The sequence below is a fragment of the Galeopterus variegatus genome, unplaced genomic scaffold, assembly GCF_000696425.1.
Source record: "Galeopterus variegatus unplaced genomic scaffold, G_variegatus-3.0.2 Scaffold3741, whole genome shotgun sequence".
Classification (NCBI taxonomy): domain Eukaryota; kingdom Metazoa; phylum Chordata; class Mammalia; order Dermoptera; family Cynocephalidae; genus Galeopterus; species Galeopterus variegatus.
The window spans coordinates 11,771-29,000 of NW_007729852.1; the positions used below are offsets into that span (position 1 = coordinate 11,771).

Here is a 17,230-nt window from a genome sequence, read left to right on the forward strand (position 1 = left end):
CTCATGGCCGCTCTTCACAACATTGCTCATTTCCCTTTGAGTCAGGAGGAATCACAGGGCATTCTGCCAAGGTTTGGGTCAGACTGCACTTAAGTCTTGCCTATGTGGCTTATGTGGATATGTGCAAGGTTGTTGGTGTGCCATGGCAGAATGGTTCCCCACAGTATCGCCCCACAGGATGTTTGTCAATGACACAAAGGAAAAACAGAACTTTCTAGAGGAGATAGTTACTGGCCACCACCTTCCCAGGGATTAGTCTCGGCCATCACTAACAGGGGCAGCGTGGCATAAGGTGCCTCCTGATAGGAAGCAATAAGGACATACAGGAAGGACTCTTGCAAAAAATACCTAGCCTGTATATAATCAAGCCTGTAGAGCCAACTTCCAGTTTATAAGAACTACAGAAGATGGTGGAGGAAGCTAAATGACACCATGAGGAAACGGTAAGGCAAACCCAGAGTGGGATATATTCTACAAAACAGCTGGCCTGGCCTCTTAAAAAATTCCATCTTACATGGTGGGGGATGGGGGTCGGGTTGGAAAGCTATTCTAAAACTTAAAAAAAATACCAGAAACCTAAAAGCCATATGCAGAACATGAGCCTTAATTGTACCTGGTACAAAAACCAAATTAGCTAAAAAAAAAAGAAACAACAAAAGAAACAACAAAAACTAGCTAAACAACAGTATAGACTTTTTGGGTACAATTTGGGAAGTTCTAATATAAACTGGATATGAAATAGGGAATTACTGTTAGCTTTTCTTAACAGTGATAATGGTATGCAGGAACATGTTTTTCAGAGATACATGCTTAAGTATTAGAGGTAAAATGTCATATTTGAAAACTACTTTCAAGTGGTTCAGCAAAAAATAACATGTACACACAAAGTAAATATGACATGTTAACAATTGTTAAATCTAGGTGGTGAATATCAGGGCATAGAAAATTTTCTTAATAAAATGTTGAAAGGGAGAATAATATATATTTTTCAAAAGTCCCTGCCCTCATGGAAATTGCATTCTAGTGGCAGGGGGCAGCAATGATCAAGAATGAGTAAGTAAAGCATTTGGAATGTTAGTGGTAAATGCTTAAGAAACAAAAGGAGTGAAGGGTTAGAATGTGTGTGTCGGGAGGAGTTAAAGTTGTAGGTGAACTTGTGAGGTAAGGCCTAAGTTATATTTCAGTGAAGACCTGAATGTGGAGAGGGAGTGAGCCCTGTGGTTATCTGGTGGAAAAATATCCCAGGAAGAGCAAACAGCAAGTGCAAAGGACTTGAGGTTGGAGCCAGCCTGGTAGGTTGAAATGTCTCACTTGCTCATACAGTTCCTGCCATACTGAAGAGGCCAGTGTGGCAAAAACTGTGAGCAAACAGAAGTAGTAGACCAGAGAGGAAATAGGAGTGCCACATCAAACCTTTATCTAATCAAATACACATGAATATAGATGCTTCTAGATGTATAGGCTATCTCTGGAGGAATACACAGGAAACTGCTAATGGTGGCAGCCTTTGGGCAGAACTGGGCAGCTGGGGTCAAAGGAGTCCTACACCTTAACTTTTCATTGGACATCCTCCTGTTCATTTGAACTTTTCATTGTGTTTAAGTTCTTTGCTATTTCCAATACACGCCATTAAATGTCTACAGTCCCTCAAGGTCCCTCTGCGTGCACTAGGGTCCTCTCTTTACAGCCCTTCCTCCTCATGGGGAGCCATTTACAGCCCTCCCAAGGGCATGCTCCTCAACACAAGTATCTTCTCTCTGCTCATCTGAATGTGCATCGGACAAGTTTGCTGCACAGCCATCTGAGAGGTCTTGAGGATACACCAATTCAGCCACAAGAGGTGCTCCAGCTGGCCGTGTGTTCTCAGTTCCTTGTTGACAAGTTTGGTGGATATTGTGAACTATTAATAATTCAATAAAATAAAATTTTAAAACAATAAAACAGAAGAGAAAACTAATCAGTCTGAGGCCAGTCTTAGTGGTCAGGATACTGATTCCACCCCAGCTTCTTATCCGATCATCCAGCTCTTTTACACACACATGGTCTTACAGTTTTCCAATGAGTTTTTATTATTAGTTAAGTCATGATTCAGGGTCCCAGGGCAGGTCCCATGTACCCAGGTCCCCCTTTACCACACCCTGGGAGAAGGACAGAGGACAGAGGAGAGGTGGGGTACAGTCAGTTCAGATCTTCCCAGGAAATGTGCCTTCTGCCCGTTGCTCATCCCAAGCTGAGACCTGTGGAGAGACAAACAGTGTTATTCCCCCTCTCTGTAGGGAAACCAGATGGGTGGGCTTCTTTGTCTTCCTTGCTCTGCCCACTTGTTCATTCAGTCAGCAAATAACCAGAAGTACCTGCTATGTGCCAACTACTGCTCTGGAGCCAGAGAACCTGCAGGGACCCCCAAAAGACAAAAATCACTGTACCGAATGAGCTGACATCCTGGAGGTGGGGGGTAGGGGTGGGGATGGGGGGAGTAATAGGCAGAAAATTCCCAGGCTCACTGCAGGCTGTTGCTGGGGAGATCCGTCACTGTACAGAGCTTCAAGAACATGGCTGTGCTGTGCTTCTGGAAACCCAGAGTCAACACTTGAAAATAGTCAACACTATTTTGGCTGTTTGTCAAAATAGAGGGAAGACAGAATATTAGGTAGCTGTGAAAAAAATGAGGCTGATCTATGTTCTGGCATGAACGAATTACCAAGATATAAAGTCAAGTGCAAAAAGGTGCCAAATAGAATACACAGTGTGATCCCACTGTTGATCACAGATGTATGCATAGTATAAAAAATGATGGCAAGGTCCATATCAAATTAACACTCCCCAGATGTAATACTGTGTACCTTCCTATAGGCAATTACAAGCATATTCATTTTTATACACACAAACACCCACATTTAAATGCTACATATTAGAGACAGCGGATAAAAGCATGGACAAAAATGGGGACTGGATGTGAATCCTGCTCCATCACTTCCTAGCTGTGTGACTTCAGACAAGTTACTCAAGCTTCCTAGGCCTCAGTTTCCAATTCTACAAAATGAGGATACTGATATCTACCTTATATGGTTGTTTTAGCATGTTTGACCTTATGTGATATAAAGGGCTTTCAACATCATGGCCCACAGTAAATGCCATGTATGTACCTATTTTATATATACACCATACCATAAATACTCTGCACTTTAAAAATATGTACAAATTGGGTCATATTATATAGATTGTCCTGCAACTTGCTTTTTCCCATGTCTTAGAGCTCTTTTTGTACTGTCACACAGAACACATTCTCCATAAACGCTATCAAGATAAATGTACCACCCACCATTTCACTAACGGGTTGTTTCTGAATGTTCCCCATCACAAAGAACTCTGCGGGCCGGCCCGGTGGCGCACTGCGATAGTGCGCCGCTTGGGAAGTGTGGCGGCGCTCCCGCCGAGGGTTCGGATCCCACATACAGACCGGTTCCCGCTCACTGGCTGAGCGAGGCGCGGGAGAAGCACCGAGGGTTGCGATCCCGTTGCCGGTCCCGGTCCGGTACGGGGGTGACACTGAGGGTTGCGATCCGTTGCCGGACACGGAAAAAGACAAAAAAAAAAAGAACTCTGCAATGGGCATCCTTGTACGTGAAGATTTTTATAGGATGCCTATGGGTAGAATTGTTAGGTGAAAGGAGAATAATTTTTTTCACTTTGAAAGATCCTGCCAAATTTTACCTCGAAAGGGACTGGACCCATTTATAGACCCAACAACACTGTCAGAAAACCTATTCTGCCAACACTTGATATCAACATTTATAATTTTTGCACCACACTGCAAGGTTAGAATAAGCACCTCTCCGTTATTTCAAACTGTGTTTCCCTGATGATGTGATGGGGCATGAACATCTTTTCATGTTTGGAGTTCATCTGTCGTCCCTCATACTGCACTTGTGCTGCCGATAGTCCACAGTTTTCTCTGTATGAATCTCTCAGTTGCTGGGTTTACCTTTTTTAAAGATACAGTTTAAATTGGCATTTAAAAAATACAGTGCTAGGCCGGCCCGTGGCTCACTTGGTAGAGTGCGGTGCTGATAACACCAAGGCCATGGGTTTGGATCCTATATAGGGATGGCCGGTTTGCTCACTGGCTGAGCGTGGTGCTGATAACACCAAGCCAAGGGTTGAGATCCCCTTACCGGTCATCTTTAAAAAAAAAAAAAAAAAATACAGTGCTAGGAAGGCGGTGAATGTCAGGCTGGTCTGACTCTTTGGCAAATTACCCTTTGCCCTAATTTCCCACTTCATGGAAAGGAAACTAAGGAAACCATTCAAATGCAGGGAAAAACATTTCCTGCCACCGAATTATACTCTGAAGTATCATTTAAAATACTGAAAAAAGACTGAATCCAGCTGAAGAGGAAAGGAATATTTTTAAACTATTAAAGACGATGGCTACCTAATTATTCAATACATTGTACTGGCATGAAAACAGGTACACAATACATATTAAGTAAAAAAGGCCAAGTGCAAACAGTATTTAGAGTATGATCCATAGCTGTATTAAAAAGTATGTAAACACACACCTGCACATACATACACATTAGCACAGAAAGAAAAGTAGAAGATTTACACCCAATTACTAAGGGGCTCAAAAAGGGGTGACCAAGAGGCTTTCACTTTCTACATTATATAAATCTCTTGTTTTTGAAGATTCTACAAAAAGCCAATGGTATTTCTCATAGGGAAACTAAAGAATTTTTTAAACAGGAAAGAACCACCCGACTGTTTCGAGCCCTGGCCGCTTCCAGGCTGGAGAGCTGCTGAGTGCACAGAGCAGGAGCTGGCAAAAGCTACAGCTCTGCCCTGTGGTTGAAGTTGCTTGGAGGTTGCAGGAAAGAAGAGGACCTTGGTGGCCTCTAGGGCAGCAGGACCACTGACAGGGCTCCTGTGGACCCACATAGGAGCGAGGAGCCACAGACAACTGAAAAAAGGAGCCACTCAGAGGCCAGTGAGTCACTGCAAGGGACTGGCACATGGCTCATCCCATGGGAAGTGTTTGGAGTGCGGGGAGGTGGGGGAGTCTGGCCCACTGCGTGAACACTGGGGCACAGCACGGACAGCTGATCTGCCCTCCAATCAGTGTAGGACCACTCAGTGGAGACTGGTCAGGAATACAGAACTGCAGGGGGTGCAGTTTGCTAAAAAGACTCAGTCCCAGACCAGAGTTTCCACACAACCCAGGCATACCAGACCTCACAAGACCTGGAAGTACTTACAAGGTCAACAATTAAACCCTGAGCTGCACAAAAAGCCTTCCCCAGGGAATCAGCAGCAAAGCAGAAATTTAGTTCAACCATACAGCTCAAGTGCTGGTTCCCACAGGAAGTTCCCACGTTTTAGAAGTAAACAAAAGACAACAAGTTCGTTCCAGTGCAGAGTTTAAGTGGTGGGAATAGCTAATAATCCAACACAGAACTGAAAGAAAAAACAAAAAATGCACAGATCGGAGACACAGTTCTGATATTAACCAGTAAAGGTCTAACACCACCAAAGAACACGTATAAAACCTAGAAGGACTAGAAGACCCCTGGGCTCCCAATCCAGGGTTGGGGGAGGGCCAAGGGCCTCAACCATGGCCCCCTAGGTCCACATCTGCATCCAACCCAACGACTCCTGAGCTGCCACCAGAAGGCCCCTGGGCTCCCCTGCCAGAATGAGGGGTGTGCCATGGGCCTCAAACATGCCTCTCCCTTCTTTCTACTCCTCCCACCCTATCCCACTTCCCTTTCCTTTCTTCCCCTCCCCCCAAATGCTCCACATCTTAGAACATTTAAAAAAAAAATCATAAATTAATTTTTAAAAAAATAGAAAAGAAACAATTTTCTGCCTTTCCCTATTTTTTAAGACTCTGTGAAGTGGTTATATTGCTTATAAAAAACAAAATAAACACTTATTTTTACTTACACCATGTTTTTGGAATAAAAAAGTCAGGGATGTTGGGTATAACATGGCCTGGGCAGACTGCATTTATATCCAGCCCTAATAGGGCAGACAGAATAGACATGAGTGGATGCACCACACAATGTGATGTTCCCCATGTAAGGGCAGGCCCAGGCCCAGGCCCTGGAGACTGGGGTATGGGACAGTACTGGGACTGGATGCATACTTCCTGGCACCCTGTCCAGCATGTACCCACTGCAAATCCTGAGGCTGGAGGAAAGATGTTATGGGATCACACATTATGTTACCCAAGGTCACCCAGGGAGAAATCCTGGGAGCACAGAATATTCAAAGATCCTTAAGATAGCAAGGCCAGAGAGCTAAGACGAAAACCAAGCAAGCTGAGAAAACTAATGCCATTAAGGCATTTCGTTCTAAAGAAATGAGCCTCAAAAATGTACATCCAGGATACTTTAAACTAGAACATAACAACCATTTAAAGGGGACCACTTAAGTAAAAGCATCTATAAGTTGTTAAAACAGATAAGGCAGATCTATTGGATCCCCTTACAGGCCAGCTGCCAAAGGGGGGAAAAATAATAACAAGGCACATCTAAATGCACTATAATAACAAAAAAAGGCTCCAAGACATACGGAAAATAAGTCAAAGCAAGTCACAGAACAAAATATACAGCATGTGCCATTCATACACAGAAAGTTCCATAAGCTGATGTACGATAACTTTTTTTTTGGTGTCTAGCTGGTACAGGGATCAAACCCTGGACCTTGATGTTACCAGTACCATGCTCTAACCAACTGAGCTAACTGTCTAGCCCAATAGTATATTTTAATTATATGACACATGGTTTCTCATTTTAATATCTCTGAAATTAGCATGCTTGTTACATTCATTTTCAGCGATTTTTAAAAAAGATTGGAACATCTCTCAATATGTCTTACAGTCAATAGGGTCCTTTGATTTGGTAAAATAGAATAATGTTTTTTTTTTTTTTTTTCCCCCTTTTTGTCTTTTTTCATGACCGGCAACAGTTCGCAACCCTCAGTGTCACGCCCGTACTGGACCGGGACCGGCAACAGGATCGCAACCCTCGGGGAACATCTCTCAATATGTCTTACAGTCAATAGGGTCCTTTGATTTGGTAAAATAGAATAATGTTTTTTTTTTTTTCCCCCTTTTTGTCTTTTTTCATGACCGGCAACAGTTCGCAACCCTCAGTGTCACGCCCGTACTGGACTGGGACCGGCAACAGGATCGCAACCCTCGGTGTTGCGCCCACACCTCGCTCAGCCAGTGAGCGGCCGGTCTGTATGTGGGATCCGAACCTTCAGCGGGAGCGTCGCCGCACTCCCAAGCGGCGCGCTGTAGCAGTGTGCCACCAGGCCGGCCCTAGAATAATGTTAAATACAAATTCTTTATAAGAAAAAAAGAGGGCACAGTAGAGTATTAAATACTGACAAAAGGTCTGGTCAGATCAGGACTAAAAGGATTGCCTTACTGTGTCCTTATTTTTTAGTGAAGCATACTGAAGTAGGTAGGGGTGAAATGACATGTCTGAGATTTGCTTTAGAATACTTCAGCAGAGGAAAGAAGAGAATGAAATGGATACATGAAGAAAATATAGAAAAATCTTGATAACTATCCAATTTGGGTGATGGATGTATTTGAGGGTCACTGAATTATTCTCTCTACTTTTATGTATAATTTGGAAATGCTCTTAAGAAAAAAGAAACATTTTTTAGGACTACACAAGATTATGAGCTTCACAGGGACAGGCAACTGGCACTGAGTACATATTTGTACAGTGCATTAGTGAGATGACCCTGGTTACTGTGGCTGAGAACCCCCACTTGTTGAGAGTTATCAGTGAAAGGAGGGTAGCAATTCTAGGAAGGAGAAAAGCCATGAGTCTCATGGACAGTGTGATGCCTTGTCCTCCCTCGGCCTCTCAGAGATGAACTCTCACCAAGTCGCCACACTCCCCACTGCAAAAACCCCACCCAGCGTTCCAAGGGTTCCAGTAGGAGGTACATACCCAGGATATGGGACAGAGGGACTTGTATACACGCTGGTACCATTCACATACAGAGACATCACCCCCTTTGGCGGTCATTGCCTTCTCGCAGCGGTGGAAATCTGTGAAGAAAGGGGTTTAGAGTCAGCCCAGAACAAAGGCTGGAACACATTTCTGATCAAAACTCAGTGAGTTTTTGCTTCATGATCAGTTCTACAAATACATACACACACGGAGGAAACAAAAATTTACAAGTGTCCTAAATATCACTGAATTGATTTTGTTACCTTCTAGAGAACTGCTATTCAGTTGGAAAATCCTAGGGTCAGGAATGATAGGGAAACTTAAGGGGCACGTGTGGGGATTATGGAAGTCCAGAACAAGGGCAAGGGAAGGGGGAAGATGATCCTGATGCTAAGATAATGAGTCCTAAAGAGGAAGGCAGGAGGGTTATCTGGTTTTTTAAAGCAGACAACTAACTTTAAAAATTGCACCAGGCATTCCACTCCCGGGCACATTCCCTAGAGAGAAAAGCAGACACACAGACATAAAATTACATCTATCAGAATGTTTTCAGCAGCATCATTCATAAAAGCCCCCAGACAGAAATCATAAAGTGGCCATAAATAGAATAAATTGTGGGAAACTATACAGCAATAAAAATGAGCAAACTATATCCCACAGCATGGATGAATATGAAAAACTGCTGAATGAAGAAACCCAAACACAAAAGAATACATACAGTATTTATAAAGTTCACAAAGAGGCAAACCCAAACACAGTGCTAAAACAAAAATATGATCACCTTAAGTTGGTGGGGGTCACATCTCCAGTGGGTAGAATAGGGTGTTGTGTTCAAGACAGGGCACAAAGTAGGCAGGGGAGATAAGAGTGCTGGAAATTATCTATTTTTTTCTTTCTTTTTCTTTTTTTGCAACTGGCCTTGTATGGGGATCTCAACCCTTGATGGTGGCGGTACAACACTCTGCTCTAATCAACTGTGCTAACTGGCCCGCCCCTAAATCTACTTTCCTACCTAGGTTATGGTTGCACAGGAGGTTCACTTTATTTTTATTTTTTTTATAAAGATGACCGGTGAGGGGATCTTAACCCTTGACTTGGTGTTGTCAGCACCATGCTCACCCAGTGAGCTAACTGGCCATCCCTATATGGGATCTGAACCCGTGGCCTTGGTGTTATCAGTACCACACTCTCCCGAGTGAGCCATGGGCTGGCCCAGGGGTTCACTTTAAAAGAATTACTCATTTAGCTGTACATATTTCATGTACTTCCTGTACATATGTTGTCACACACACACACACACACACACACACCCCTTAAAAAAAAAAATCATTGTAGAAACCAAAGTTTGTGACTGTGGCCCAACCCTAAACACAGTTGGTGATGAAGAGTATGGGCCCTCCAGAGGTAGGCTGTCCAGAATAAGAGAGGAGGCTGGATGCTTGCATCCCCTAGGAGGAGGCAAGAGGTGAATGACTTTAAGTGTGGGACCAGGGGAAGGAATTCATCCCCCCACCCCCCATGCCCTGCTTACCCAGGTAGTTCTGCCAGCAGTTCCTGGTCTGGTTCTGGTTGGGGAAGCGGCTATCAAAAGGGGCAGTCTTATAATTCTTGATTTTAGTCTTGATGTCTTCTGCCATGTTGCTGAATCCTGGGGGTAAAGGAAGTGGGTATTGGCAAGGGTTCTGGAGGCACTGAGAATGGGGATACTAAACCATCCAAGCCCACTAGAGGAGGCCCACTCACAGAAGAATGGGCTGGGTGTGAACAAGCCACCACCTCCTCCCTCTCAACATACATGCACATGGATGAAGGGCAAGGCACATCCACACATCTGAATGTGGAAGCCACAGCAGGATTGAGGGGAAGGTCCCTAGCAAAATCAGGTCAGGTCCCAAAATAATGCTAGCTAACACTCACTGAGTGCTTACTACATGCCAGGCACTGTTCTACACACTTTACCCCTACAGCCACTTTATAAAGTAGGAACTGTGAATATTACTATCTGCATAGGACAGACAAGGAAGAGACAGGATGTCTAAGTGACTTCCCAAGGTCAGACAGCATACAAGCGGTGGGGCTGCTTCAATCACTGACATAACCTATGTTGCAAAGGTTCTTAATCTTTTTGGTGCCATAAACTCTTCAGGGGTCTTGTAACCTCCCACAACCCCTTTCTAAGCATATGCTTAAATGCATTAAAAAAAACTGCAAGGGATCACAAGAGAACCAGATATATCTAGCTAAAGATTAAGTAGCACAATTTTGAAGTAATCATGAATGAAACTGGTATTTAGTGACATTTCAACTGTAATGTGACAAAAGGATTTTGATTGCTGACAAAGTCACAGCTGCTGCTAATACTCTGAGGTTGTTGCTTCCATTCTTAACTGAAAGAAATGCCACATGAGTGTTTCAATTAGAATTTAGTAAAAATATGGATGTAATTTCCCCTACATTCAAGTATAGGGATACAAACCTTAATTTAATTTAATGTCTCTGAAGAGATGACACAGTTTTCGTCAGGGAATGTGAGAGAAAAGTGCCTAAATTCCACAGAATCCGAAGAGTCGTGGGGCTACACACAGGTGCAACAGCCAGTGTCAAATTCAAGCAGCCCAAAGTCGTGGTGGGGGTCAGGGGCACTACCAGCAGAATAGTCTTTCGCGGGCGGAGAGGGGAATGGGAGGGGGAACTAAAATACCAGCCGCTGAGACACACGCAGTCGGAAGAGCAGTTTGGGAGAGATCTCGACCCAATATTTGAGGGTGAGGGTGGATCGAAGATGACGCGGCGGTCCCTCCAACCTCTAAGAGGGAGAAGGGACTAGACACCAGGAAGCCAGGCTGCCGCCCGGGCAAGCCGCGAGAGGCCACGCCTACGGGCTGGCGATTAAGAGTATTGCAGTCCAATCTACTGGGTCCAAATCCTGGTCGCTGTGTAGCCTCCACTAAGTCGCTTAACATCTCTGAGCCTCAGTTTCCCCACTGTCAATAAGGGATAAACACAGGCTCAACTTCGTCGGGCTGGAGGGAGTATTAAATGAATTAATATAAGTTGTTTGGAACGTTGCCTGGCATTGAGGAAGAACCGTATGAGTATAATCGTTAGCTATGACTATTAGCAGAACAGGGCCCCAGGGCGGCCGGACGTCTCACCCAGTTCTCGAGGAAGCTGGGGTTCGGGTTGTCAACCCACCGGGCCGGGCTCCCAGGTACCCGAGCCCTCCACACTCACCTAAAGACGCCCCCGGTGGAGCTCACAGCTCAATGTCACCCTTAGCAAATACGCCAGCGTCGGACAGGAAGCGGAATTAGCACCGGCCGGAAGCAAGGCGAGAATGCTACTAGGAGACTCTTCCGCGCGGCTAGAGCGCCCTCGGGAAGGCGGGCCCCGAAGCCATTGAGGCCACGCCCATCTGAGAGAACTTCGATCTACTATTGGGCTGAATGACTGTTCGTCATCAGCCCTGGCCAATCGTGAGCTTGCGCGGCACATAGAATGGTTCTGAGCTGAGACTTGGTTCCTTCTTACGGATTCTCTCAGATCCCGGGACGACCTGGAGAGTGGACGTGGGGAAAGTGCCCCAGCGGAAGTACTTTTACTTATGCAAGAAATATTTATTGAACGCTAACCCTGTGTCAGGATTGAGTATGCATCGCTGAACATAACACAAAAATTTGTACCCTCATAATTATTATGGGTTAGGGCCGGCCCGTGGCTCACTCGGGAGAGTGCGGTGCTGATAACACCAAGGCCGCGGGTTCGGATCCCGTATAGGGATGGCCGGTTTGCTCACTGGCTGAGCGTGGTGCTGACAACACCAAGCCAAGGGTTAAGATCCCCTTACCAGTCATCTTTAAAAAAAACCAAAACATTATTATTATTATGGGTCAATTGTTAGGAGATTGAAAACGAAACAGACTCTCCCCTGGTGTCACTTGTCACGATTTGAGGACTACGCAGACTCCACCTCTCTGCTCATTACCATCTTTCCCCAAAGTGCGAAGGCACAAATTAAAGATTTGGTTAGCTGAGGGCTCAAAAACCAAAGTACTGCATCACAGGGAGGAAGGGTGAGACGTTAAAGCTTGGGTCTGTGAAGGATCTGGCAGAAATCGTTCCATCTGGGAAAATGCCAACTCTATCCTTCTGGTCACAGAGTTTTCCTTGACTACTATCTTTCTCTCATATTCCATAGCTGATCTATCAAGAAATCCTGTTTGTTCTGCCTTAAAAATGTATCAGAGGGCTGGTCAGTTGGCTCAGCTGGTTAGAGCATCGTGTTGTAACACCAAGGTCAAAGGTTCGCATCCCTTATCAGCCAGCTGCATAAATATATGTATCTGTATATCTCTGGAATCTTCCTCTGCCACATCTGGTTCAAGCTACCGTCACCGTCAGCCTGGACTATTATTAGCTGCCCTCTCCAGTATGCCCACTCAGCTGGAGGGGTAATGTTACTGTCTCAGTTAGATTGTGAAACTTCCTTGGCCCAGAACCCACCCCCCCGCTTCTAGTTTAACTCTTTTAGTCTAAAGCCAAAGTCTTTACAAATGACCTACACAATTTAGCTCCCTTTATACCTCATCTCCCACCCCTCTCCTTCTCACTCCCATTGCTCCAGCCACACTGGCCTCCTAGCAGTTCCTTAAACATGTAGGCTGGCTTCTCCCGAGGGTCTTTGCACTTGCTGTCTCCTTAGCTTGGGATGCTCTTTCTATAGATGGCTCCCTCTCTCAGACCTTCAGGTCTTTGCTCAGACGTCACCTTCCGGCTGAGTCCTCAAGCCAAATATTTAAAATTGCCATCTTGTCAGTCTCTATCCCCCACCCTACTTTATTCCTCCATAGCATTTATCTTTTCACATACTATATCTTTTTAAAAATATTATGTTTACCTCTTTTTGTCTTGCTTAATAAAATAGAAGCATCATAAAGCAGGACTTTTTGTCTGTCTTATTCACTAAACATTGTATCTAAAACAGTGCCTGGCACATAGTAGGTGCTCTATAAATATTTGCTGAATGAGTGAATTTCTTGCATAAGTGAAGAAGGCAGCTGGGGACTAGGAGAAGGAGCTGTGAAAGAGAACTGCTTTCCTCTCTTCTCTAGCCTCCAAAGCTTCTGGCATGCTGTCTTGGATGCAGCGACTCGGCCTACCTGGGTCAGGGGCCTCTTACACATTCTGTGTTTGTCAACATTGTAATTATTTGCAGAGTTACTTATTCACATGCCCACATTCATTCCCTTCAATGAGATCTTCCTAAAACTGCAATCTCTCCTCTGCTTAAACCCCTCCATGGCTCCCCAATGTCCTGGGGACAAAGTCCAGTCTCCTTGCCATGGCTCACAGATGCTTTGTGAACTGGTGCATGTTCTCTTCTCCGGCCACACTGATTTTTTTTTTTTTTTTTTTTTTTTTTTTTGTCTTTTTCGTGACCGGTAAGGGGATCGCAACCCTTGGCTTGGTGTCGCCCGCACCACACTCAGCCAGTGAGCGCACCGGCCATTCCTATATAGGATCCGAACCCGCGGCGGGAGTGGAGCGTTGCTGCGCTGCCAGCACAGCACTCTCCCGAGTGCGCCACGGGGTCAGCCCCACACTGATATTTTTAAACAGTGCTGTGAAATCTTCCACCTCCAGGCCTTTGCTCTAGCTGTTCATTTGGCCTGAAACATTCTTTGCCTGACTTCTCAAATAGGTCAGGTTCCTCCTTTTGGGCTCCCTCAATCCCCTGTAGTTTCCTCATCTTAGCCCTGACCACTCTGGACTGTCCCTGTCTGGTGATGGGTCTGTCTTTGCACTGCACCGTGAGCTCTGCAAGGGCTGGGTCCAGGACTGTCTTGGTCACTGCGGTATCCCCAGCCTCGCCCACAGGAGAACCACACAATAGGCTCTTGTTAGGGTCTAGGTCTAAGTTCTGTGTCCTCCAGCTTGAACTGGGGAAACAGAGGTGATATTAGGGGACAAACACTAGGTCTAATTTCTTGATGATCCCCAGCACTGGGAGGGCACACAGTAAACTCTTCTTGGAGCCTAAGTCTTCTCTTCAGTCTTCAAGGGGTACATACAGCAGATTAACTTTCGTGATTAGGTCTGATTCCTTTAAAACTCCTGATACAGGGCAGGCACAAAGTAGGCCCTATGGACACTGAGTTTGATTCCTTTGCATGTCACAGGGTGGGCTGACTGGAGGCTTAAGGGTCTAGATCTCTTTTGTTTACAGCTGTGTCTTGGGATCGCCCAGCACGGGAGGTGGGTGGCTTCTTATCCCCAAAACTAACCACCGAAGTGAGATTCTTGAAGGCTGCAGAGGGAGTGAAGCCAGAGCAGTGAGGCGGGGCCTAGACACCTGAGAGGTGGAACCCGGGAAACTGGCAGTGGGGGGCAGGGCTTAGGTACTTAAGAACTCCTGGGAGGAGGGGCCGGTGGCGAGCACTCCTGGGTCCTCGGGGAGGAGAGGACCAAGACACTGATAGTCTTCTAGGGACAAAGGCAACGAGGATCCAGGCTCCTGGATTTCGTGAGGGGAAAGAAATAAGGGTCGAGACGACTGAATCTTCGAGGGGGGGAGGCCAAACTCCTAAGTGTGGGTGTGCACAATGAAGCTCCCTAGCAGGTCTAGGCAGTGTCCGCGGGAAGGATGCAGACAAACACGCGACGAGGTTTGACAGGACAGTTTTATTGGGTCTCTGCTCCATGTCCGCCCCCCGCGCAGTACGGATAGGCGAGGCCGGGCACACGGCCCCCGAAGCGGTAAGTGTACTTGCGCCCACCGCTCTTCCGCACGATGTCGCGGCGGTAGTAGTAGCGCAGGCCTCGGCTCAGCTTCTCGTAATTCATGCCCGGCTTCCTCTTGCGCTCGCCCCACAGCCGAGCCACCTAGGGCAGAGGTCGGGCTTACAGAGGGCAGGAAGGGACTGGGCTCGGCAATGCATTCCTGCGGGATGGCGGAGAGAAGGGGCCTGGGGCCGGGGTCGGGAGTGGTCCTGACGAGCGTTAGGCCCCGCGGGGCCGGACCGAGATGGGGTTTGTTGAGGCTGGAGTCCGGGGGGTGGCGCGGCTTGAGAAGGGTTGGGCGGGGCGCGAGAGGGCGAGGCTGGGGCGGGGTCAAGGACTAGGCAAAGTGAGTGGCTGGGCCGGGTTGAACAGGAGACCCCGAGCGACTTGGCGGGGCAGGGGGGCGGCCCCCCGGGCCAAGGACTAAGCAAAGTGAGTGGCTGGGCCGGGTTGAACAGGAGACCCCGAGCGACTTGGCGGGGCAGGGGAGCTGCCCCACCTCTTTGGGGTCGCACAGCTGGAACTCGCGGCTGTTGCCTGTCCAGCGGATGCAGCTGCTACGCTCCCCGTCGTGGAGCAGCTCCAGGAGGAACTGCCACAGCTGAATAGGACCTGCAGGATGGAGGCAGGTGAACACCCAGTTTCTCGGCCCCGCATCACGCCGCTTCGATGACCTAGAAGCCCGGGCCCCCTCGCCTCAAAGGCCCAAGAGTCCAGGTCTTCCCAACTCGGGACCCAGGAGTCCAGATTTCCCCCCTTCCCCTCTCCTTGGGGACCCACAAGTTCGGATCCCTCCATATAGAGGACCCAGGCTCCAGTGCCGCCATCTCCGAGATTTAGGAATTTGGCGTCCACACTTCGGAGATCCAGGCGTGTGGACCCTCATCTGTTTCCTCTCACATAATCCAGGAGCCTGGGTCCTCGTCCTTTTGGTGCTTAGAGGACTACCAGCCCCTTGGTCCTTTCCTCCGAAGACCCAGGAGTGCTGGCCCCTGCCCCTCCCCTCCCGAGTTCTTAAGTGTCTAGGCCCCTCCCTCTCGCTACTCCGGCTTCGCTACTCTTGGTCCTTTCCTCCGAAGACCCAGGAGTGCTGGCCCCTGTCCCTCCCCTCCCGAGTTCTTAAGTGTCTAGGCCCCTCCCTCTCGCTACTCCGGCTTCGCTACCTCCACAGTCTTTGCGGACCTCTCACCTCGGTGGTTAGTTTTGGGGTAACGGGGCAAAGCGGAACGGTCCGATTGCTGGCTCGGTTCGGAGGAAGTGGTGAGAGCTGAACTCGGGTACCCCTTCGAAGAGGTGGTGCAGTTCGTATTCAGTCCCGGGTTCCAGGAAGTGGTACAGTCCGAGCTCGCGGGCCAGCCCCGCGAAACGGTACAGTCGGCGCATGGGTCCCCGCCCAGGCCACTGCGCCAGTAGGTGGCGCCGTCGGGACCGACAGAACAGTCCCAGCTGGTGGTGCTCCCAGCGGCCTGGGCGCGCGACCACGAGGTGGCCCTTCCAGCCGATGTGGCACCGTTTGGGCCCACCCTACCTTCGAAACCAGCGAAGGGGGCGGGGCCCAGGCCGGGAGGGGCGGGGTCCAGGGTCTGGGCCACGCGGCTCCAAGGGTCCGAGGCATTGCATGCCAGCTCTGTGCAGTCTCCGGACCACGGAAGAGCCTGAGAGGCGGACTCTATGAGGAGAAACGGATCCCAAGTGAGGGGAGCCCACATGTCCCCGTCCCCTCGGAAGTTTTAGGCAGTCTGGCGCCTTGTTATCTGGGCTCCCGTATCCAGGTCATGCCATCTTGAGGACGCAGGTGCCCCCAGTCCTAGCCCCGACTCCCCGCAAAGGTCGGAGTCCCTAAACCTCCAGCCCGGGTGCCTCATGACCCCAGTCCCCTCCTCCCATCGCCTCTGCGCCCACACTCACCCGCCCTGCAGGGAGCTTCTGGGTGCGGTAATGAGGAGCCCCAGTCCAGCTGTGGGAACCCTGCGAGGGATGAGATCGTAGTTGAGTTTAGGGAAGGGTATAAGCAATGACTTAGAGATCCCCACCAACCACTCACCCAGTAGTCTTTATTTGTCAGGCCTGGTAGTTGTGACTCCCAGCACCTATTCACTCAGGTCCCCTTCCCACTCAGCCCAAGACTCCAGGCACGCCCCCTCCTCCCTTAGACCTAGAAGCCCAGCCTCCTTCCTTCTTCCCTGGTACCCGGAGGTCCCAGCCGGCAGCCACCTTTCCAGCATGTCTCCGCTGTCGGCGTGTCCCCTTGGAGCGTCAGTTCAGGGAAATAGAAGCCGAATTCGGCTCCTTCTGCAGGCAATAAGGAGGGTAGGGCCGGGTCAGGGGTCAGCAGAGGCCCCTGTCTGGGCACCCTCTTCCCACACATTGTCTCAGCCCTAGCAGCCTACCCAGTCCTGACAGCTTGCTACCCGGAGGCACTTCCTGTGGTGATGCTTCATCCCAGTTCCACAAGTCCATGGACGCTCGTTCTG

General features: G+C 48.2%; 2 protein-coding genes across 3 annotated transcripts; both read right to left on the reverse strand.

Annotated features, from left to right (window-relative positions):
- Positions 1-2,045: 2,045 nt before the first annotated feature.
- Positions 2,046-11,313, reverse strand: LOC103601446 (cytochrome c oxidase subunit 6B1). The gene is made up of 4 exons (XM_008585856.1): positions 11,211-11,313; positions 9,508-9,624; positions 7,974-8,074; positions 2,046-2,237 (listed from the first exon to the last, which is right to left on the reverse strand). The coding sequence occupies exons 2-4, from the start codon at positions 9,611-9,613 to the stop codon at positions 2,184-2,186; spliced, it is 261 nt and encodes an 86-aa protein (XP_008584078.1). The 5' UTR covers positions 9,614-9,624; positions 11,211-11,313; the 3' UTR covers positions 2,046-2,183.
- A 3,325-nt stretch (positions 11,314-14,638) lies between these two features.
- On the reverse strand, positions 14,639-17,230 carry ETV2 (ets variant 2). 2 transcript variants are annotated; one of them, XM_008585857.1, is made up of 6 exons: positions 17,147-17,216; positions 16,970-17,048; positions 16,665-16,744; positions 15,946-16,425; positions 15,256-15,368; positions 14,639-14,858 (listed from the first exon to the last, which is right to left on the reverse strand). In XM_008585857.1, exons 1-6 carry the CDS (start codon positions 17,214-17,216, stop codon positions 14,658-14,660), a joined length of 1,023 nt encoding a protein of 340 aa, XP_008584079.1. In that variant the 3' UTR covers positions 14,639-14,657. The 2 variants fall into 2 exon arrangements, with proteins under 2 accessions (XP_008584079.1, XP_008584080.1); XM_008585858.1 differs by lacking the exons at positions 15,946-16,425; positions 16,665-16,744 and having other exon boundaries at positions 16,971-17,048; positions 17,147-17,230.

Bases quoted from the DNA above. Each gene is read 5' to 3' on its own strand.
- ETV2 (XM_008585857.1), bottom strand. From the start codon at position 17,216: ATGGACTTGTGGAACTGGGATGAAGCATCACCACAGGAAGTGCCTCCG. The intron at 15,369-15,945 runs GTGAGAGGTCCG...TCCATCCTGCAG, and splicing joins CCCCAAAACTAACCACCGAG to GTCCTATTCAGCTGTGGCAG. The intron at 14,859-15,255 runs GTGGGGCAGCTC...CCTCTGCCCTAG, and splicing joins AGCTGTGCGACCCCAAAGAG to GTGGCTCGGCTGTGGGGCGA.
- LOC103601446 (XM_008585856.1), bottom strand. From the start codon at position 9,613: ATGGCAGAAGACATCAAGACTAAAATCAAGAATTATAAGACTGCCCCT. The intron at 8,075-9,507 runs GTAAGCAGGGCA...CTTTCTTCACAG, and splicing joins CTGCTGGCAGAACTACCTGG to ATTTCCACCGCTGCGAGAAG. The intron at 2,238-7,973 runs GTATGTACCTCC...GTCTCTCCACAG, and splicing joins CCCTCTGTCCCATATCCTGG to GTCTCAGCTTGGGATGAGCA.